The sequence below is a fragment of the Nyctereutes procyonoides genome, unplaced genomic scaffold, assembly GCF_905146905.1.
Source record: "Nyctereutes procyonoides isolate TBG_1078 unplaced genomic scaffold, NYPRO_anot_genome, whole genome shotgun sequence".
NCBI classification, from domain to species: Eukaryota; Metazoa; Chordata; class Mammalia; order Carnivora; family Canidae; genus Nyctereutes; species Nyctereutes procyonoides.
In genome coordinates, this window is record NW_026575121.1 from 45,367,687 (window position 1) to 45,390,266 (window position 22,580).

At 38.0% G+C, this 22,580-nt stretch overlaps 1 protein-coding gene across 3 annotated transcripts; it reads right to left on the minus strand.

Annotated features, from left to right (window-relative positions):
- Positions 1-5,487: 5,487 nt before the first annotated feature.
- On the minus strand, positions 5,488-22,091 carry TGDS (TDP-glucose 4,6-dehydratase). Of its 3 annotated transcripts, none has more exons than XM_055336089.1 (12): positions 21,874-22,091; positions 19,676-19,742; positions 18,620-18,688; positions 16,943-17,033; positions 14,245-14,387; positions 13,321-13,419; positions 12,280-12,339; positions 11,051-11,094; positions 10,249-10,414; positions 8,134-8,192; positions 7,409-7,506; positions 5,488-6,249 (listed from the first exon to the last, which is right to left on the minus strand). In XM_055336089.1, the coding sequence occupies exons 1-12, from the start codon at positions 21,957-21,959 to the stop codon at positions 6,164-6,166; spliced, it is 1,068 nt and encodes a 355-aa protein (XP_055192064.1). In that variant the 5' UTR covers positions 21,960-22,091; the 3' UTR covers positions 5,488-6,163. The 3 variants fall into 3 exon arrangements, with proteins under 3 accessions (XP_055192064.1, XP_055192066.1, XP_055192065.1); XM_055336091.1 differs by having other exon boundaries at positions 21,472-21,963; XM_055336090.1 differs by having other exon boundaries at positions 19,676-21,513; positions 21,874-21,927.
- Between the last annotated feature and the right edge of the window lie 489 nt (positions 22,092-22,580).

Consider the following 22,580-nt stretch of genomic DNA (forward strand, 5'->3'; position numbering starts at 1 on the left):
TGGAATCAAGGTGATGCTGGCCTCATAAATGAGTTTAGAAGTATTCCCTCCCTTTCTATCTTTCAACACAGTTTTAGTAATATATATATTATTTATTCTTTAAATGTTTGATAGAATTCCCCTGGAAAGCCATCTGGGCCTGGACTTTTGTGTCTTGGGAGTTTCTTTTTTTTTTTTTAATTTTTATTTTATTTATGATAGTCACACACAGAGAGCGAGAGGCAGAGACACAGGCAGAGGGAGAAGCAGGCTCCATGCACCGGGAGCCCGACGTGGGATTCGATCCTGGGTCTCCAGGATCGCGCCCTGGGCCAAAGGCAGGCGCCAAACCGGTGCGCCACCCAGGGATCCCGTCTTGGGAGTTTCTTGATGACTGCTTCAATTTCCTTGCTGGTTATTGGCCTGTTCATGTTTTCTATTTCTTCTTGTTCCAGTTTTGGTAATTTGTGATTTTCCAGAAATGCATCCATTTCTTCTAGATTGCCTAATTTTTTTGGCATATAGCTGTTCATAATACATTTTTAAAATTGTTTGTATTTCCTTGGTATTGGTTGTGATCTCTCCTCTTTCATTCGTGATTTTATTAATTTGAGTCTTTTCTCTTTCTTTTTAATAAGGCTGTCCAGGGGTTTATTTCTTATTAATTCTTTCAAAGAACCAGCTCCTGGTTTTGTTGACCTGTTCTACAGTTCTTCTGGTCTCTATTTCATTGATTTCTGCCAGGATCTTTATGATCCCTCTTCTTCTGCTTGGTCTAGGTTTTATTTGCTGTTATTTCTCCAATTTCTTTAGGTGTGAGGTTAGCTTGTGTATTTTTTTTCCAGTTTTTTTCAGGGAGGCTTGTATTGTGATGTATTTCCCTCTTAGGACTGCTTTTGCTGTATCCCAAATATTTTGAATGGTTGTATCTTCATTTTCATTAGTTTCCATGAATCTTTTTAGTTCTTCTCTAATTTCCTGGTTCACCCATTCATTTTTTAGTAGGATGGTCTTTAACCTCCGTGTGTTTGAGTGTCTTCCAAATTTCTTCTTGTGACTGAATTCTAGTTTCAAAGCATTGTGGTCTGAAAATATGCAGGGGACAATCCCAATCTTTTGGTATCAGTTGAGACCTGATATGTGACCCAGCATTTGGTCTATTTTGGAGAAGGTTCCATGTGCACTTGAAAAGAATGTGTATTCAGCTGCATTTGGATGGAAAGTTCTGTATATATCTGTGAAATCTATTTGGTTCAGTGTTATCATTTAAGGCCCTTGTTTCTTTGGGGATGCTGCTTGGAAGATCTGTCATTTGCTGAAAGTGCTGCATTGAAGTCTCCTACTATTAGTATATTATTATCTAAGTATCTCTTTACTTTGGTTATTAACTGATTGATATACTTGGCAGCTCCCACATTAAGGGCATAAATATTCATGATTGTTAGGTCTTCTTGTTGGGTAGACCGTTTAAGTATGATATAGTGTCTCTCTTCATCTCTTACTACAGTCTTTGATATAAACTCTAATTTATCTGATATGAGGATTGCTACCCCAGCTTTCTTTTGAGTACCATTTGAATGGTAAATGGTTCTCCACCTCTTCATTTTCAGGCTGGAGGTGTCCTTAGGTCTAAAACAAGTCTCTTGTAGATAGCATACAGATGGATCTTGCTTTTTTTATCCAGTCTGATACCCTGTGTCTTTTGATGAAATCATTTAGCCCATTCATGTTCAGAGTAACTATTGAAAGATATGAATTTAGTATCTTTGTATTACCTATTCAGTCCCTGTTTTTGTGGATTGTTTCTTTAGGCTCCCTCTTCCTTTTTTACAGCATCTCCTTTAATATTTCTTGCAAAGCCGGTTTGGTGGTCATGTATTCTTTCAGTTTTTGCCTATCCTGGAAGTTCTTTATCTCTCCTTCTATTCTGAATGACAGCCTTGCTGGATAAAGTATTCTTGGCTGCATGTTCTTCTCATTTAGGACCCTGAATATATCCTGCCAGTCCTTTCTGGCCTGCCAGGTCTCTGTGGAGAAGTCTGCTGTTAATCTGATATTTCTCCCCATATAAGTTAAGAATCTCTTGTGTCCTGCTGCTTTAAGAATTTTCTCTTTGTCTTTGGAATTTGTTAAGTTTCACTATTAAATATCGAGGTATTAAATGGTTTTTATTGATTTTTTGGGGGTGTGGGGGAAGAATCCTTTCTATCTCTTGGATCTGGATGCCTGTTTCCTTCCCCAGATTTGGGAAGTTCTCAGCTATGATTTGTTCAAATATACTTTGTGGTCCTCTCTCAGCCTCTTCTGGAATTCCAATACAATTATATGTATATTCTTCCTTCTCAAGCTATCATTTATTTCCCTAAGCCTTTCCTTGTGGGCTCCTAATTGTTTTTCTCTTTCCTCAGCTTCCTTCCTTACCATCAACTTGTCTTCTATGTCACTCACTCTTTCTTCCACCTCATTATCCCTACCAGTTAGAGCATTCAGTTTGGATTGCATCTCATTTAATCTGTTTTTAATTTTGGTCTGATTAGATCTCAATTCTGCAGTAATGAAGTCTCTAAAGTCCTTTACACTTTTTTCCAGAGCCACCAGTAGCTTTATAATTGTACTTCTGAAGTGAATTTCTGACATTGTTTTTAAATCCAAATTCTATAACTCTGTGGCAGAGAGTATTGTTTCCAGTTCTTTCTTTTGTGGTGAATTCTTCCTTCTAGTCATTTTTTCCAGCACAGACTGGCTGTATGAATGGGCTGAATCAAAAATATCAACCACAACCTAAGTAAAATACACCCTCGATGATTTCTGAAGAGATCAGAGACTAGAAAAATAAAAGAAAAAGAACAGAACAAAAGGACCACTAATGTGAAAATTTTTGAAACAAAGTAGTAAAAAGCCAAAAACCAAAAACAAAGAAGGAAAAAAAGTAAATAAAAGAGAAAAAAAGGGGGATGGTGGTGGTGAGGAAGTGGTAGTGGAGAGAGAAGTAGTCTACCTGAGGGGTCCTAGAGGGTCATCCTCTTGGTTCTGAGTGTATTTTGTTCTGTGTTTTAGAATATGCTCAATCCCAAATTTATATAAACCATCAATACTTATAAAAAGCCCCAACGTTCACCACAAAAACATAAACAAGATTAAAGAGGGGGGCAGAATGGGAATGAAGAGAGAATATAATCTCATAGAATGAACCAACATGGTGTTCCACTTGGTTCTTGGTGTATTTTGGTCGTGTGTTAGGAGGTATTAACTTCCACCACCTTAAAACAAAAGGCAGAAAAAACAAAAAACAAAAAAGAAATACCCATATCTCATATACCTACCAAATTAAATTGAATATGTTGAAGGGAATCCAGAAGTGAAAAATATTCTAAAACACATAATTGTGGAAAAATGGAAGTCAAAAAGGAAAAAACTTAAAAATGAAGAGTTGGTAAAATATTATAGTTAAGGTAGGAAAAGAGAAGAAAATATTGGACATTTTTAGTCTGATATAAAAATGAGTCATAATGGAAAAAGGACAAAAAAGGACCCTTTAGTTCTATATACTATTTTCCCTCAGTCCTAGAGCTTTCCAGTGCTGCTTGTTCAGTAAACTTGCTTTTCCCTTGTACTTCCAGCAGTTCTTCTGGGGTATGGGTCTGCTGTGCTAATTCTCAGTTGTCTGTGCCTGGGTGGAGATGTCCACTTGTCAGGTGCTAGGCTCAGCATGAGCTGTGTATCCTGTGAAGCCTTTGTTCCTTAGAGACCCCACTTCTCCCAGGCACAAGGTGAAACAAAGGTAAAAAAAAAAAAAAAAAAATGGAGGCCAGATTTCCAGTGCTGGAGTCGAGCTCCCCACAAGTAACTAACTACAGTCTCCCAATCCACACTGGCTTAGATGTGCTCCTGCCGGCAGGCGCAGGTGCACTGATCTGCACAGTTTGCAGGGCGCCCAGTGGCAGGAGAGTTCTCACTTTTCTGTGCCCTCCCTGCATCTAACTTTCCCGGGGACGGGGTGGGGGGTAAGCAGAGGATCGCTGGCTTCGTCCATTTGTCTATCCCAGGGTGCCCTGGGATCCCAGGCTCTGCACCATTGGACCTGCACTCCTGGGGACCGCCTCTCCCAAAGGGAATGGAGTACAGCCACCTCCCTCTGTTGGCAAGCTCTAGTGTAAGGGCAGCTCCACAGCCAGCCCGCCTAACCGACCGGCTTCTCTGAAATGCCCCAGAGGGCTGCGGCACTCCAGCTCTTTACCAATATCGCACCATGGTTCATAGTGAGCTTTCCCGCAGGCACCGCTCCTCCTATAGTGATTCCAGGGATCTTGAGGCTCCACTGCTCCTCCTGTGATTCTGCCCAATTTCCCTGCTAAGCACTTTTCTGTCAGGGAAAACTCCAGCGCGGGTTTTTAAAGTTCCTGCTTCTCTGGGGCTGGGGTTTTGTGCGCTGGAGGCTTTCACTGCCTGGCCTTAGCCAGGCTCCATGATTCTATTTATAAATAGAATAGCTCCATCCCCGACTTGATTCTTTTTTATTTTTTTCCCCTTCCTACCTTATTAGAAGCAAAAACTTTTCTCTCTGTAGCATTCCAGCTGTTCTCTCTTTAAATGATTCGTAGGTGCTCAGGATGTTTTGAAAGTTATCTAGGTAAGTTTGTGGGACCAGATGAGTTGAGGACCCCTACTCTTCCGCTGTCTTGTCCTTTCTTTCCACTGATTTTTCATGATATGTTTCTAATGCTTGTCAAGGTCATCTCCTGAGACTAGATAAATGATAAAGGCTAAGCCATATTAAATATAATGGCATTGGAAGTAAAAGTGTATGCAAAAATACGTGCAAAAACAAATGACTCAGAAAAAGTGTTATTTTGTCATCTACCCTCAATGAGCAAACTCCACAAAGACCGTTTGCTCTCAGTTGATCCCATTTTCTGCCTGTAACTTCCTAGCCTCTCCAAGCTCTCACCTCCAGGCTCTTGTGTCCATCCCCCTCTCCATTTCCTCTAGCTACAGGCCACCCCCAAGAAGCACTCTCTTCCCTATACAACTGGGATGAGTGGGCAGTGCTTCGGTCACTCTCACTCTCAGCCCTCTGCTCCCTCTGCCCATTCTGACACTGATGATGCCCATCTCTGGATCAATCTATTTTTATGCATCTCAGAATTCTGAGACTACACTGTTCAACTTCAGTTTGTGTTTCACTCCTATTTGGCAAATGCTCTTCCTAAGTTTGGATCTGTTTATACTTTTCTCGATCTCCACCTCCTCAAGGCCCATCCCCCTCCTTTAGCCACCTCCGAGTTAATGACCTTGCTTCCTACTCCACAGAGGTTAAGTCACCATCACTCATGCACCAAAGACAGAAAGTAGGGTACAATCATGGACTCCTTTCCCTTTCTCAATGCACTATGTCCAGTCAGTTGCTTTTTCAAGTCATCTTAAAGTCTTTTTAGTAGATAATTAAAAATATTTAATCAAGTAATATAAAATTTTTTCTACAGCAAAATAACATACCTTACTAAAAGCCACATTCTACATTAAATACATTAAAATTTTGATACTTTTATAAATAAAATCATTTTAAATGGTAAATACATGATAAAATTTCTTTCATACATGGTTACCTATATATAGTTCAAAAACTGATTTTGAAAATATAAAAATGACATCCTCCTTTTAAAAAACATTTAACTTAATTTTACAAAATTATCAAAAGTTAAAAAGTGCTAGATATTTTTACATTGTTCCCCTTTTAAAGCAATTATAGCACATCAGATCTTTACAAAAAGATGAATGAGAGCATATGGCTTATCCTATATTGCCTAAAAACAAAAACTTGAGACTATCTGAGCAGTGGGAAAGGCTGGGAAGGTGAGTTCAGTGCCAGGGAAGGCTGTCATCCGTGCAGAGCTGTTCCCCACCCTGGTTCTCAGAACTGTGAGATTCCTCCTTCCAGGCACCCTCCTCTTCCTAGGCTTACTGATTCCTGACTTTCAGTAGAAAAGGTTTCTGAAAGAATCTTGATATTTAAATCCTATGGCAATACTAAAACTATTCTAAAGACTGAGGCATTTCGCATTTGAATTTTATGCAAAAAGTCACAATCTAATTCCATATGAAGAGGACACTTGGTCTCATCACTTGATTTCATATCACTTGTCGAGGTAGGATAATTTTCTTCTTTCTCTGAAAACTGTCCTCACTATACAAATGGTGGTTGTACTGGAAAGGGCTCTAATGCCTTTTCTGCATTCTTCCAGTTGTGAAAATTCTCTCTGTACCAGTCAACTAATAGCAAAAAAAAAAAAAAAAAACAAAAGACAAAAATTAAAAATAAAACACTAAACACCAGTTAACCAACATTTACTGAGATCCTGCTAAGTAAGAAAAATCCTACCCATCAGCTACTCAGATAATTTTACTCAGGTTCTTAAGAATCAGTCTTGACAAAGGGATGCCTCATGAAGAAAACAATTTGATTCTAACTAATCAATGTCTTTAATCACAAAATGTTTCAATATCTAAAAATTTAGATTTGAAAATCAATTATTGTTTTCTTTTTAACTTTGAAAGTCTGTCAATACTGAATTTATTGGCATAAGTGTTTAAGACATTCTGATTTTAAAAATTCAGGGAGAAAGATAAGCTATTTGCACTGGTTTTAAAGTTACAGGAAAAAATGTACTTTTCTGTTCATGTAAACATAGCAATACTGCATTGCAGGCATAATAAGATGGCGTGACCTTCCTTCTGCTAAAATGCAAAATTAGTTTATATGGCTATACTAACAGTAAAGGTTTTTTTAGTTAAAAAATGATAAATTATCTTTGAATTTGATTTTACAAATTCAATATAAGTACTGTGTCAAGCTCTTAGTGAAGACTTCTTTTCTACATATGAATTTATCTTTTCTCATGAATACATTTTTAAACTGAACTTTAACTATATATAGATTTTATACACACTCATTTTAATGGCTATTTCTGCACATAGTAAATTTTATTTGTTTCAATATAAAAAGACTTAAAACACTCAAAGACTGCAACTGCCTATATCTCATCAAATCTATGATGACACTGACCTTAAAATGGACCATTATTTTACGTATTACCAAGAAAGAAAGGAAGATGCAATAATAGTAAGACACTAGTGACTTTAAAACACTTAAACATGTGAAAAAAGTGAAAAGTTTGCACCTGAGAATCAGTGAACTAGGTTTCTGTCCTAGTAAGACATAGGAAGCCTGAGCAGAAGTCAGTGTGTGAAATTTAAGATGCTTAGGAAATATATTACTGTTGCTGGAAATACAGTAAATGTAACAACTTGAAAAGTGAAAATAATTTATCATGGCATTCTACCGAATTTATAGTGTTATAAAAGTAAATTACGTTTCCTTTAAATTTTTTCTGAATTTCCCCCTCCCCAAAAGGATCAATACATAACATACTTGTTTTCTTTATTCCTTCTTTCCAAGGCACTTTGGGTCTCCATCCTAAGCCCTGTATTTTTTCTGACTTCATTGGATATCTCATGTCATTGGTAGGTCTTAGAAAATAAAACAGATTTAAAATGACATTGTGGATATATATTTACAAATTTAAATACTCAGAGAAATAATGTGTGCCCAAGAATCTTTTTTCCTTAAAAAAAAAAATGCATCCTGATGACACACTTTTATAGAAAAATAAAATACATGTAAAATAAAGTACATGTTTTAAAACATCATCTATAATCCCAGACACCTAACCCTCTCCATGGCTCGTCCTTTTCTGCTTTTAGCCACAATTTGGGTATGAAGGCAGTGCCTCATAAATGAATGTTTGATGAATGAATAAACACACATAAACTTATTAGTGCTCTTATGTTTCACACCTTGGGTCAGGTACTTTATCTATGTTATAATAAAACCTTAAAATACTTCTGTAAATGAGATAGTATTATCCCTATTTCACTCTCGAGGAGACCTCAGACTTGGAGTAACTTTCTTTAAGTCACACAGCTAGTAAGCAGTAATGTCACACTTTATTTTTTTGACACATAATTAGGAAAAAATATTTTAGTGGAAATCTAAAGAGCGATAATACTAGTTTCTGGTTAAGTCTACTTATTTTAGAATTGTGTAAGGATCCAAGATTTCACAACCTTTCCCCAGTGTTTTAAGTTGTTACTTACCTATCATTAACATAATCAACCCAGGTTTCCATTTCAGACTCCGAACTGGTCTCTTTGATCTGTCAAAATGGAAAAGGCTTTTGAATCAACAATTATAAAATAAGACTAAAGAATAACAAAGGTATTCAAGAGCTGATTCAAAAGACAAGAAAAACAACCCCTTCAGGGCACCTGAGTAGCACAGTTACCGTATGACTCCTGATTTCTGCTCAGGTCACAATCTCAGGGTCCTGAGATCAAGCCCCATATTGGGCTCCACACTCAGTAGGGAGTCTGCTTGAAGAGTCTCTCTCCTTCTCCCTCTATCTACCCCCAACTTGTGCACACACTTTCTTTCTCTAAAATAAATAAATAAATCTTTAAAAAAGAAAAGAAAAAACAAAAACCCCTTCAAAGCGGGGGAGACAGCTAAAATAAAGAGCATTTTAGTAAGACTTTCCATTCTTGGGCAGCCCGGGTGGCTCAGCAGTTTAATGCCGCCTTCAGCCCAGGGCCTGATCCTGGAGACTTGGGATTGAGTCCCAAGTCAGGCTCCCTGCATGGAGCCTGCTTCTCCCTCTGCCTGTGCCTCTGCCTCTCTCCCCCTCTATCTCTCTGTCTCTCTCATGAATAAATAATAAAATCTAAATAAAAAAAAAGTCTTCCCATGCTTTATAACCCACATTCCATCTGAAGCTCACAAAGAATACACATTGCATAAACTAGGGGAGAAAATTAATATTTTGACTCTTGGTTATTATTCAATGTGGTATAATTTATAATAAGAAATATAAATTTGGTCTTATCCCTGTTCCTAAAACTGTTGGAATTTCCCAAGTGATGAGAGAGAAAGGTGTATTTTGCTACTTATAACAAGCCCCTTTTAAGCACACCAGAGTTAATGTTAAGTCCCTAAGGATGGGAGCTGGTTGCCAAGGAAACCAACCCTGTGCTTAGAGGGCTGGAGACTGAATTCATAACCAGTGGTCAATAATTTAACCAATCAAACCAACTTAATGAAATATCTATAAAAACAAAACAAAACAAAACAAAACAAAACAAAACAAAACAAAACAAAACAAAACAATGGGGTTTGAAGAATATCTGAGCTGCTGAAAACTGGGAGGTGCTGGGAGGGTGATGTGCCCAGAGTGCACGGTCAATCCACACCTCTTCCCCATACCTTGCTCCATGCATCTCCAGAATCTGGCTGTCCCTGAGTTCTATCCTTTTCAATAAGCCAGTCATCTAGAAAATAAACTGTATTTCTCAATTCTGTGAGTCACTCCAGCTAAGTACCTCTGCTGTATAGTAAGTTGATCAGAAGCACAGGTGACAACCAGGTTTTGTAGTTGGCACCTGAAGCAGAGGATAGTCTTATTGGACTGAGCCTTTATTCATGGGATTTTTTTTTTTTAAGATTTATTTGAGATAAAGATAGAGAGCAAGAAAGCACAAGCATCAGTGGGGTGAGGCAGAAGCAGACTCCCCACTGAGCAGGAATCCTGATGCAGGGCTCAATCCTGGGACTCTGGGATCATGACCTGAGCCAAAGGCAAATGCTTAACTGACTGAGCCATCCGGGTGCCCCCAAAGCCTGGATGGGACCTGAAGCTATCTCCAGGCAGATAATGTCAAAATGAGTTAAATAATAGGCCACCCAGCTTGTCTCTGAGAATTTCTTGGTGTGGAAAACCCACATATTTGGAGTACAGAGTATCCTGAGAGTAGTAGTGTAAAGGAAAAGTATTTCCATATACCAAGTCTCCCTTTCTACTGAATCCTGAGACTGAGAATTGATGTTCATTAATACATACATACACTCTTAACTATAATTACTTACATATCATCAATCCTTAAGACTGGGACACACAGCTTTATATTTCTAACATTGAGGTATTTGTTGTACGTATCTACATTTCATGTTATAGGATTTTTATTTTTCTAAAAAGCTATTAGAAAGGACTGAATTAACTTCAAATAATGGCATATCTTCATCATGTACTTTTCATTTTTCTACTCATTCACCTTTCAATTGAGTAAATTGTAAATTGCTGATTTTGACTAAACAAGTAATTATGGCCAGTAATTTAGTGACAATTTTGAAAACACTACTCTTCTACAATATATACATACCAGTTGTATTAGTTCTTTGGCAAGCTGGAGAACTGACATTTCAAAATTGGTTCCGATGTTATAAATTTCACCTGGTTTTCCCTTCTTGAGGACAGTGAGAAATGCTTCTACTACATCAGTAGCATAAAGGAAATTTCTTGTTTGAAGCCCTGATCCATGAATGCAGCTAAAAAGATTAAATGAAACGGAATCATAAAGTATAAAAAGTAAGCTCTCTCAAACCAGGGTAACACAATGGCTGGGTACAATTCCAAAGAAGCCAATTCCCATGGAGAGCCTAGAAATCTTTAACTGAAAACACAAATTCTTATGACTTTTCTAAATTTTATCCGTAATTTTTAAATAACCTCCGCATGTCCTACAGCATTCAGTAGGAAAGTGGCAAACATATAAATGAACCCTGAGAAATAAGTTATTCATCAATTTTCTACCTCAAGTTCATTTTGAAAAAACATACATAGCTCTGTGAATTAAATATATTAAATCCTTTGGAAAAGTAAAATTATATAGACAGATGTCAAATCTTAATGCTATAAATCAGAGTTCTAGGATATATTATTTAAGAATTGAAATTATAAAAAAATTGAAATTATCCTAGTAAGTAAAATATAAAGATGAATAACAGAACATAAGTTATTTTAAAAACCATCATATTGATTGTAGAAGGAATTTGTAAATTTGTGAAAACATTCAATTCTATGGCCTTCAACTCTTAAGACTTCATGATTTTCAAGACAGGCTGTCACCAATACTATCTACATACCAGAAAAACATATGGGTACAAAGGTAAATAGTAACATACCATTTCCTGTTGTGTTGTAGCAAAGATATAAATTTTGGAATAACCTAAAAGAATATTTAAATATCATTTCAGACCTTGGAATTCACTCATTAATACGAATCTAACTCATCATAAGATTAAAAGATTATGATTAATAAGAAATATATAAATTCTAATTCTTATCAGTTCAAGAAAAAAAGCTATTATAATTCTGATAAGTTAAAGAACTCTAAGATAGCTTCTTATTTCACAAAAACAAGGTATATGCTGGACAAATATAAAGACAAAATGATACAAATAGTGTACAGATTCAGAAAAAGTCTTCATGAACAGTTTGGTCTCTTTGCAAAAGTCCGCCTTGGGTTTCCTAAGGGCAGGAATCATATCCTACTTATTGCTTTGCATACAGCATCTAATCAATCATGCTCGTGAAATTAATAAAAAATAAATTCCAGTGCCATTGAATTCAAAGAAAAGTTACGTTAAACAGGGTGAGATATAATATTAAATTGAAAGATAGTGCTCAAATTAAGCAAAGTAGATATTAAGACCGGTAGATCATGATGAGGCCTTTCTTTGGGCAAAGATAAAAGCAACCAGCTGGAAAGTGAAAAACCCTATCTCTAAATTTTTAGGCACAGAAGGCAATGGTTACTTAAAATTAGGCTTAATGATATAGAACCAACTGCACAGTTGGTTCAGCCTTTTAGCTATATTTCTTTATTCACCACTTGTACTACTTTCTGGAAGATGTTCAGGCCAGCAACAATAAAGAGAAGCTGGGGAACAATGAGCCAGCTGACAGGAAGACAAATGTCTATATAAGCTTCCCGCATGACTCTCTGACTAGCTCTTAATTTTCTTGACTGCAAAGGAAGAGTCTTCAGCAACACAACAGGAGTGTGATGGGAATGTGCTGTAGTGCTTTGGAATCCTGAAAAGCACCAGGCATGTCCACATTATCATCTCACTGGATCCTTCAAAATCCCTTCAGAGTATTTTCATTATCCCCAATTTAAAAATGGTGCTCCAAGGACCTAAGGTCACACCAGCTGGTGTCAGGTTGAGACTTGAACTCAGGTCTTCAGACTCTAAACCTAGTGAGATTTGCACATGGCCTATACGGCACTTATAATTATGTATAATTACAGCAGAAATTATTCCAAACAAATAACTAAAGAGAGATTATCTTAAATAATGAGGAGCTACAATTTGCTGAAATACACTATGGATGCACAAGTAGAATATACCTTTTCTGGATACTGATGTGGTCCGTAAACATTACTGCTTCGTGTGATGACAGCTGGAAACTTAGAGAGTACTCAACGTTAACGCAATAAGAGGTCCAATTGTAATGGTTTTCTAAACATAGCAGTCCTAAAAGATGGGCACTTGCAGCTAAATAACTCCACACACCTTAAGGACAGAAGCAAAGAGGTTTTTTGTTTTTTTTTTTCCCCCTGATGTAAGGTTCCTGAAAATACGGGAGAGGATAGGATTCAGAGAAAGGCAGAGGCTCCTAAAAGGAGGAAGAAGAATATTTTCTTTCCTGGGACCAGGGCAGGATCAATATAGATGGGTGTAGTTTAATTAGGTTTGATAGTAGAAAATTAAAGGAATTTCTACCCAATGACTTCAGAGAGTACATCCTGGACCTTAGGTTTGATTATATGTTAAACTCTAAGGGCAGCCCTGGTGGCTCAGTGGTTTAGTGCCGCCTTTGGCCCAGGGCGTGATCCTGGAGACCCAGGATCGAGTCCCACGTCAGGCTCCCTGCATGGAGCCCGCTCCTCTCTCTGCCTGTGTCTCTGCGCCTCTCTCTCTCTCTCATGAATAAATAAATAAAATCTTTAAAAAAATAAATAAACAAACAAACAAACAAACTTCAAGATGTCTTTCTTTGAAGCACCAACTCTTACAAATAAAAAAAAAAGTGACCCTAAAAGGCAAAGGGCAGATGCTATGGAACACAAAAGGCAAGAGAGTGTCAACTCCCATTCAATTCACAAGGAGCCAAGAGAGGTGAAAGAGAGAAGCCATGTAGAGAGAAGGCTTCTCATGTAGAAAGAAGCCATGTGGCAGGTCACAGAACCTGCCCTCCCTCTGTCTTCTTTCACCTGGAGGGTTCTGGTTATCACAATATTCCAACTGAGTGTTTCCCTGCAGCTGTAATACTCTATGCACCACTTAAATAAGAAAATATATATGGAATGTTGTTAATGCTAACTTGGGAGTTTTATCATCTAAGTCAAAAGAAAAATGATCCAAGAGGTTCTGAAATGAGTTCTTACTTTATATCGTTCCCAATAAGACTGTACAAAACACTCAGCAGCTGCTTTAGATGATGCATAAGGATTCGTAGGCTGTTTGGGTGAAGATTCATCAAATTCCTAATTTTAAAAAAGATGTATTAAAAATATATTTTATGCATAGTTTCTAAGCAGAAAAATCAGAAAACATATTACAAATTTGATATATTATTATATGTTGAAAAACATTTACTGAACCCCAACCATGTCCCTGGCATTTTTCTAAGCATTTTTATATAATAGCATTCATAACAACCCTATAAGACAAGCAGAGAGAACAGCAAGTGCAAAGGTCCTGGGACAGAAGTGTGTCCAAAGGAACTGCAAGGAGGTCTGTGTGAGGGAAGGGAAATGGAAGATGAGGCTGGAAAGCTAGAGGGAGGCCAGAACACGTAGAACCCTGAAGGCCAGTGTAAAAATATGAACAGGTTTTGAGCAGAGTAATGTCATTATCTGACTTATATTTTAAAAATTATCCTGGCTGTGGTGTCAGATCTGATGTAGGGTGACAAAAGTACAAAAAGAAAAAAGTTCGCCTCATAAAAATTGCAAAGAGAATTGAGAATAACTGTTTCTCACAGGTAGGGCTGGATATTGAGGAGAAGTAGTCAGGGTCTGCTTTTTTTCATTATAAGTTTTTTCAAGCTGCTTGATTTTTGTCACTATGTATGCGTTTAGGTAAAAACATAGAACACAATGAGGTCACTCATTGAAAACAGTGACTATGAAAAATATAGAGGAGAAGAGAGACATCTTTTGAATAAAAAGTATAATATATAGAAATGATTTAAAAAGGAGAACAGATTCCAGTTTCTACAATAATTTCACATTCATTCCTTGACATTCCAATGTTTCTCAAGTGGAAGAGAAAGGTGAGCAAGACATATATATATCTTCTACACTTACCTTATCAAGACTGCCTCCATATACTTCATCTGTGCTAACATAAATAAACTTCTCCACTCTGGCTTCATGAGCAGCACTTACCAAAACATGAGTGCCATAGACATTAACATACGTAAATTCAAAGGCACGTACAAATGAAAGATCTAAAAAAAGAGAAAAAGCTAGAACACTTCCACCCAAGAGACAAAACAAATACCAAACAGTAGACTCAACTTTAAGGAAAGCTCTATTCACTTCTCATCATTTGCCACAACTACAATAATTTTTTAAAAAAATAACAAAAACATACCGCTCTTTATGCTTTAAGCCTAAATTATAAAGTACCTGCAAATTCTTAGAACCTAGAAAACTATCAGTGCTAAATTTGCAAGAAAAACTTTTTTTAATTCTAAAAAGAAAAAACAATACATCTAAATTTAAAATGTTCTTAAATTTAAAACTCGAAACTTCTAGTTCCTAATAGGCATTCTTCAATTTAAAACTTGAAACTTCTAGTTCAGATCAATCTGTTATTGCCAAAAACATAATAAATGCTGGATAAATTATTTTTAAAATAAATTTACTTTGAAAAATAGATTCTCTATAATCCAAGAATGAGAGGAACTTTACTAAATATGGTTCAAAATCCAGAAGCAAAAGGAAAAAAAAATTGATAAATTGAACTATGCAAATCTCTTGCTTTTAGAAAAAACAAACCAAAAAATCTAAAAAAGTAAAAAGACAAATGACAAACTGAGATGATTATTTGAACTTATCAGAAACAAAGGGCTAATATATTGATTCTACAAAGAAGTTATAAAAAACAAAAAGGAACAACCCTATAGTAAATGGATAGGAAACATAAACCAACAGTTTAGACAAGAAATACAAAGATCCTTAGGCTTAAGATACCCAGCCTCAATTATAATAAGGAAAATCCAAAATGAAAACTCATCAGATTGGCAAAAATTTAAAAATTTGACAATACCTTCTTCTGTTGGTGAGGCTACAGGGAAAGCTACCTTATACATGAGGAGTTAAGGATGCAGTGTTTTCAACCCCTAGGGAATGAGATTTCTCAATATCTACACAAATTACATATGCTTTTACCCCTTAACCCTGATTATTGGGCTGAACTATGTTCCCCCAAAATTCATGATGGAGCCCTAACCCAAATATAGGATATGCCTATAAAGAGGTGATTAAGTAAAAATAAGGCCATTCCAGTAAGCCCTAATCCAATGTGACTAGTAGCCTTCAAAAAAGAAATGTTGACACAAAAAGGAACACTAGGGACGCACCAAGGAAAAACTGTGAGGACACAGTGAGAAAGTGGCCATGTGCAAGCCAAGGAGAGAAGCTTGAGAAGAAACCAACCCTGCTGGCACTCGGATTTCCAGCCTCCAGAACTAAGAGCAATAAATTTCTGTTACTTAAGTCCCCTAGTCCATGGTATTTTGTTACCGTAGCCCCAGCAAACTGATCTATCTTGAATTCCTTCTTCTAGGAATCTCTACCGAACATCAATTGACAAACATACAAAAGGACACAGGCATGAAGCCATCCACTGCAGTGCTATTTAAATAGCAAAATGCAGGAAATAAACACAAATGTAGGACATCTACACAGTGGAGTATACAACAATAAAAAGGGATGAGGAATAGCTCTATATTCTGTTATAGAATAATCTCCTAAATATGCTGTAGAGAAGACTAAGGAAAATTATAATTTTTAACTCAGGTAATAAGGCAGTAATACTAACTAATGTTAACTAGTTACATTAGTAATAGTAACTAACGATACTAAGTTAGTAATACTAACTAACTAATGAGGACTCAGCAACATTCTATATTTTGTTTAGGTGATGGCCATATGGGTATTCACATCTATCATTTTATTTTTAAGATTTTATTTATTTATTCATGAGAGACACAGAAAGACAGGCAGAGGCAGAAGGAGAAGCGGGCTCCATGCAAGGAGCCCGACGTGGGATTTGATCCCAGGACCCCGGGATCTCGCCCTGAGCTGAAGGCAGATGCTCAACCGCTGGGCCACCCAGGTATCTCTCACATTATCATTATTCATCTAGCTTTACTTCGAAATTCTTCTTAATATATGATATTTTTCACAATATTAAATGTTAGACAATTAGAAGATATCTCAGATGCACAAAACAAAAAACTAATATTATAATTTTCAACTGTGTATCCACCACCCAGTTTAAAAAAAAAAATTAAGTTGAAGGCACATCTCCCCAGAAGTAATCACTATATTGAATTTGGTTAAACTCAAAGTTTTTAAGATAGAATTTAAGGTTATATTTCTTTTTTTTTTTTAATTTTTTAATTTTTAATTTTTATTTTTTAAAGATTTTATTTATTTATTCATAGAGACAGAGAGAGAGAGAGAGAGGCAGAGACACAGGCAGAGGAGAAGCAGGCATCATACAGAGAGCCTGATGTGGGACTTGATCCAGGGTCTCCAGGATCACGCCCTGGGCTGCAGGCGGCGCTAAACCGCTGCGCCACCAGGGCTGCCCTAAGGTTATATTTCAATCTACATTAATAAAAGTGGAAAAGCACCCTGTTTTTCTGGTAGAGCATGGTATGTATTCATTCAAAGACCTATTAAGTCCCTGCTTGTTTTAAGTTCAACACTGTACTTTGATTTATGGAAAGAAATTTTGCCCATCATAAATGTAACATAAAACAGTGCTTACCTACATGTGTTTGTGCAGCAAAATGTAGTACTATATCTATTTTCTCTGTTTCAAAAAGCAGTTTCACAAAGTGAGAATTACATATGTCACCCTATATGAAAAGCAAACAGGAAAAAGTGAAGTTTCTCTGAGCACTCCCATTTGTAATAACCATTTTACTACATGAACCAAAACAACTATAAAAAAAAAATTAATCCCCACCATTAAACCATCCTGCTTTAATAGAGAATACTTGAAAATTGAACCAAAGGGTCAAGTAAATACAGTAATGATGTATTTCTCCACTATTCTAGGATATAAGATACTCAATTCAGAGTACTTTTTTTGCAAATATGTCTTTAAAACAGTATTTTATTGAGCACCAAACCAGCACTAAGAACTGTGCTAGCTTTTTCCCATAATATTCTTGCCAACCTAAGGTCATATTAACAGGAAATTTTTTTTTAGTTAGTTTGTTTGTTTATTTATTTATTTATTTATGATAGACATAGAGAGAAAGAGAGAGAGAGAGGCAGAGACATAGGAGGAGGGAGGAGCAGGCTCCATGCAGGGAGCCCGACGTGGGACTCAATCCCGGGACTCCAGGATAGCGCCCTGGGCCAAAGGCAGGTGCTAAACCGCTGAGCCACCCAGGGATCCTTACAGGAAATTTTTTAAAAATACTTTTTAAAGTTTGAGGTAACCATTATTGCAATATACTTAAAGTTAAGTGTAACAATTACACTGACATTTAAAAAAATATGTTTCACCACAACTAAGTGAATTTATGAGAACTTTTGATGTTATACGTATGTTTCATCTTCCTAAAAATGTGTATTCTCAACAATTCTTTGGTGACTGAAACACTTTCATATAGAAGAACCGAATTATAAAATGTTTGCTCAGTATATTCTTTACAATTTGTGGTGAAAAAGACAGTTCATAGAGTATCTTCTTTAAAAAATCATAAATCAGGGATCCCTGGGTGGCGCAGCGGTTTGGCGCCTGTCTTTGGCCTGGGGCGGGATCCTGGAGACCCGGGATCGAATCCCACATCGGGCTCCCGGTGCATGGAGCCTGCTTCTCCCTCTGCCTGTGTCTCTGCCTCTCTCTCTCTCTCTCTGTGACTATCATAAGTAAATAAAAAAAATAAATAAATAAAAAATTAAAAAAAAAAAAATCATAAATCATGAGTTAATTTCATTTGACATTAAAATTTTCCTTTGTAATGATCTGGCGCTCTGGTTTATACTTTAGACTCTTCTAAGTGTGCCTAGTAAGAATCAGCCTTCCAGAGCCAATCCACCTTCATTGAAGAAGATTATCCCATGGGCTGCACGGTGAGCTTTCTGGCTATTGCCTGCCCTCAGTAAAACTCCCCTTTATACCAATCTCTTTAAATCCCAGCAAGGCCTCAGTAAGAAGGCTAGGGAGGACCTACAAATCATGAAGCATGTAAGTTCAATCAGCTACCTATAGATCTGCCAAGGCACCAAATATCACATGCAGCTTTATAGTGGTATTGGTCTTAAAGCAGTATTCTCTAAAGCACGTGGTACTTTTGGAAATTAAAAGTTCTTTTATAAGCATGTTTTCTAACCCCACATTACACAAGCTTGCAAAGTAGAAAGAATGTCTAAATGAATGGCTAAAGAGGCACAGTATAATAATTACATAATTATAAGAAAATTTTCATACCTGTATAAATTTGTAGTTTTGTTTGTTAGAAATGGTTTCAAGATTCTTCAGGCTTGCACAGTAATCCAGCTTAAAATAAGTGAGGAAGAGAGAGAGAGAAACAACACAGAAAGTGATAATAGCTTTTCCTATAAAATATCAAGCTATTTTAAGGACTACAAATGTTCTGATTGTAATACAAAAACATGTCTTCTTAAAGTGTTTGCTCTTTGTGTTTTTAGGAGTCGCTGATACCTTAAAAAGTAAATAACAAAAACCATGTAATTTTGTTATCTTTTCAAAATAAAAGAAATTACGTTTAGAAACCCTTCCTTTAAAAAATTTCTCTGCCCAGACTGCCCCTAGCCATCAGAAAGGGTACCATTTCTTACTGCAAAGAAATTGGTATGCAAAAAACAATTGCACCTGTGTTATGCATATTTTAACTCATTACACTGTTTCCTGGGCTAATTGTTGGTAAATTTCTGTACAGGTGAGGAGAAAAATTACTGTCCATGAGAGTAAGGCAGGCAAGAATTGATAAGACCTACAGATTATTCTGTCTATAGATTTTTACTATTATATTTTATGAAATTAAGGTAACTAATTGCATCTTGTGCTTAAAATAAAAAATCCAGTGATTACCAATCATGGCATTCAGACTCTCCAGGGAGACTTCAATTATTACAGAAAAATCCTTAAAACTAAATTAGTTTCAAATTAAGAAATATGTAATTTTCCAGGAGGTGGCAGTTATAAAATCAAATCATCTAATAATAAAATCAAATAATCAGAGTATCCCAAACTCCAGAAAAAGATTCATAATCACAAGATTACACTAAATATTGAACTCAGCGTTGAAAATTTTCTTTTGGTAAAAATATTGCACTTAAAACCTTTACTTTATGGGCTATCATAATGAAAAACTTTAAAAAGACTAAGTACAGCATGATCACAGGACTATGTAGGCCTCTAAGTTGCTAAAATGACTAAATAAAACACTGAAATAACAGCATGATAAGATTCTAATACTTTAAAAAAATATCAGTGCTTGAAACTCATTTTTATAAAACTCACCTTGTCTAGATTTATGATCATATAGTTTGGATAATCTTCTACTAAAGAGACAATCACATGTGATGCGCTTCAAGGAAAAAAGTGCTTTTGTTAGTAGAAAATTTAACCTTTTCCCTCAATTCTTAACATTTCCTAAATATTACCATATGCTATTAGGAAACTATTCAAAGATACCTTTAAGTTTCAGCAAAATAACAGAAATAACATAACTACATTGAATATGCTCCCTCCCCTGCCCTTTTACTAACTTTCTCAACATAATAAATAATCAGTATTGATGCACCGATATTCTTTTGCACTGTGGGGAAAAGAGAATTTACTGGTTCTGGGTACAAGAAAAAAAATAGTTTAACCAAATAATTTTGTCCACATGTGCTTTGAGTGTGGGAGTGAAGCAGGATGATAAATACCATGAGTGGTGGTCAGTACAAACATACTGAAATTATAACATATCCTTTAAGAGACTGTAGGTATAACTGCAAAAATTAATTAGTCTGAGCACAGGAGTTGCCTATGTTCACAGTAACCCTACTGCAATTGCTATCTCTTGGTACAAGAATTTGGTGATGTAAACTACAAGCCTCAGGGAAGTTCTAGATTAAATCTAGGTTTCCAAAGCTAATAATAGCTGAGGCCATCCGGAGCTGGAGAGCCATGGTGGCTCCTGGGTTTCTGAGGACCTTGAAGTCGAACCACAGGCATGACTCAGTGAGATGATCTGTCATTCAGGTTTTCTCATATACACAACATTGGGTTCTCAGGAACAAGGGCTGCCTCTGACCAAATTATGAACTCAGAGTTTGTACTTGACAGCCCTTTCACAGCATTTTCTGGGACTTGCCCTTTCAGGACCATCCCTCTCACACCCTTTTATGCCCACACCCCTCTTCACATTCGGTAAACCAACCTTGCCTGCCTGGTACCCTCCTTATTGTCGGATTTGAAAAGGTGATTTAATGTGCTCGGAGGGGAGGCGATTCCCATGTTCGTCTTTCACTAGACATTGCGAGTTTCCTGTTGGTACCAATGTATTCACCAATTTGGTAACTACTGAACACCTCTGTTAAACAAGCCAGGCATTCTTACAGATGCTTAATGAACAAGAGTCTCTGCTCCCATCCAATTTACATTCTAGAGTAGAGATGCAGGCAGTAAGTAAGTAAACACTAATACACAATATAATTGTGGGTGGTGATTAGTATGTTAGTGGGGAAAGGGGCTATTTTATCTAGGATGGCCAGGTAACGCCTGTCCCAGGAGGCTGTATCTCAATAACCATCGAACTAAGTGATATAAGCGGCCTAACCAAAGGGGAAACGAGTGCAAAGGCCTCAAGTCAGGGGGAATGGGCTTCATCTGTTCCAGAAACTCCAAAAAGAGGTGGAATGTCAGACCAGGTTGGAAAACCAGGGCCTGGACACTTGAGTCTTCTAGATATGCTAAAGAGTCTTGGTTTTATTCTAAGTTTGACAGGAACCACTGGGGTAAAACTCTATGCACTTATTTACTTAATAAACACTGACTTCTGTGTGCAGAACAGATTTTAAGGGAACAAGAGGGGAAGCAGCATGACCAACAGGAAGCTACAACAGTGATCTAGGCAGAAGAAGGCAGTAACGTGGACTAGGATAGGAGTGGGTGTAGAAGTATTCACTTCGGATGCAGTGAAAGAGGACTTACTGATTGCATGAGGGTGTGAGAGGGAAGGAGGCATCACACACCTAGTCCAGGTCAAAGCACCATTAACAGGGTTTTGTTTTGTTTTTTTAAACCCGCTAAATAAAAGAATGTCCTACCATAATCCAAAAATCGTTTCTTGGAGCTTCTATGTTCAAGGCCTGTGTATGGAAGGGGCGGGCTGGAGGGTGGGGCGGTCGGTGAAAGCTTACTGCAACCTGGGTGCACTCAGAAGAGTGTCAGGTGCATCCCCGGCCAGGTAAGAGGGCGGGTGTCACTACAGCACTGTGGCTTCGGGTGGGAGGCATCTTAAAGAAGCCGCAGTTTCAAAGCAACCAAGTCCTCGCAGGCGCGGGTGGGAGAAGAAGGTAGGCTGATCCCGGTCGTGGGTTAAGACCCTCCCCGTATCAGAGCCGCCCCCCCCCCCAAGCTGGTTTCAAGTTTCCAAGAGCAAGCAGGGGCGCAGGAAAAGGCTGGGGTCTCTGGGGAGCCACTAGTCGGCCAGCGGCGCCGTTACCTACATGAAACCAGCACCCCCGGTCACCAGGAGCCGCTTCGCAAAGCTGCTGGGGGGACCCAAGGGCTCCGCCCGGCCTGCAGCCGACATCTCCCAGCTCAGCCGTGCCCGGCGGCGTAAAGCGCCAGCTCCGCACCCCGCAGGTAAGGTCCACCGCGACTTTTCGCGACACGTCTCGCCGCCGGGACACGTCAGTGGGGCCCGCGGCAGCCGCTTCCGGAGCCCGGCCGGCTTGTCCCCGCCCACTGGCCGGGGGGCGGGGCCCTGGAGTGCACGGGCGGTGCCGGGCTACTGCGCCGGCGCAGCTCTGCTCCGCCCAAACCTGGCCTGCGGGGCGCAATCGGGGTGGCGGGGAAGCGGGGTCTGCAACGTTTTGTGTCAAGTGACACCAGTATAGATGAGGCTTTACCTAGATACGCGGATGGTCGGAGTTAGGAATGATTGCCTTCTTTTCCTTCTTGCACTGAAAACCGTCTCCACAGGTTGACTCGCGAATTGAGCTGAGAACTCCAGGGGTTGTCTGGTTGCAAAATGTGGAAGCGGGAGGCTGCAACTGCAAAATGCCTTTTGCTTTGTTGTGAACATTGTTACCGACAACGCAGGCTGCTGGCAATCGTGGTACAGATGTTCCCTAGTTCCTGCCCTTACTATTCTTGTTCGTGCTCACTCTGCCCCAGCCTGCTTGCCCTCCTTGTCTCTCCTTGAATTTGC

Excerpts from the sequence above, each read along its gene's own strand:
- TGDS (XM_055336089.1), bottom strand. The coding sequence starts at position 21,959 with ATGTCGGCTGCAGGCCGGGCGGAGCCCTTGGGTCCCCCCAGCAGCTTT. Across the intron at positions 14,388-16,942 it reads TGCTGCACAAACACATGTAG|ATCTTTCATTTGTACGTGCC; the intron begins GTAAGCACTGTT and ends CTCTTTTTTTAG. Across the intron at positions 6,250-7,408 it reads AGAAGGAATAAAGAAAACAA|TTGACTGGTACAGAGAGAAT; the intron begins GTATGTTATGTA and ends TTTTGCTATTAG.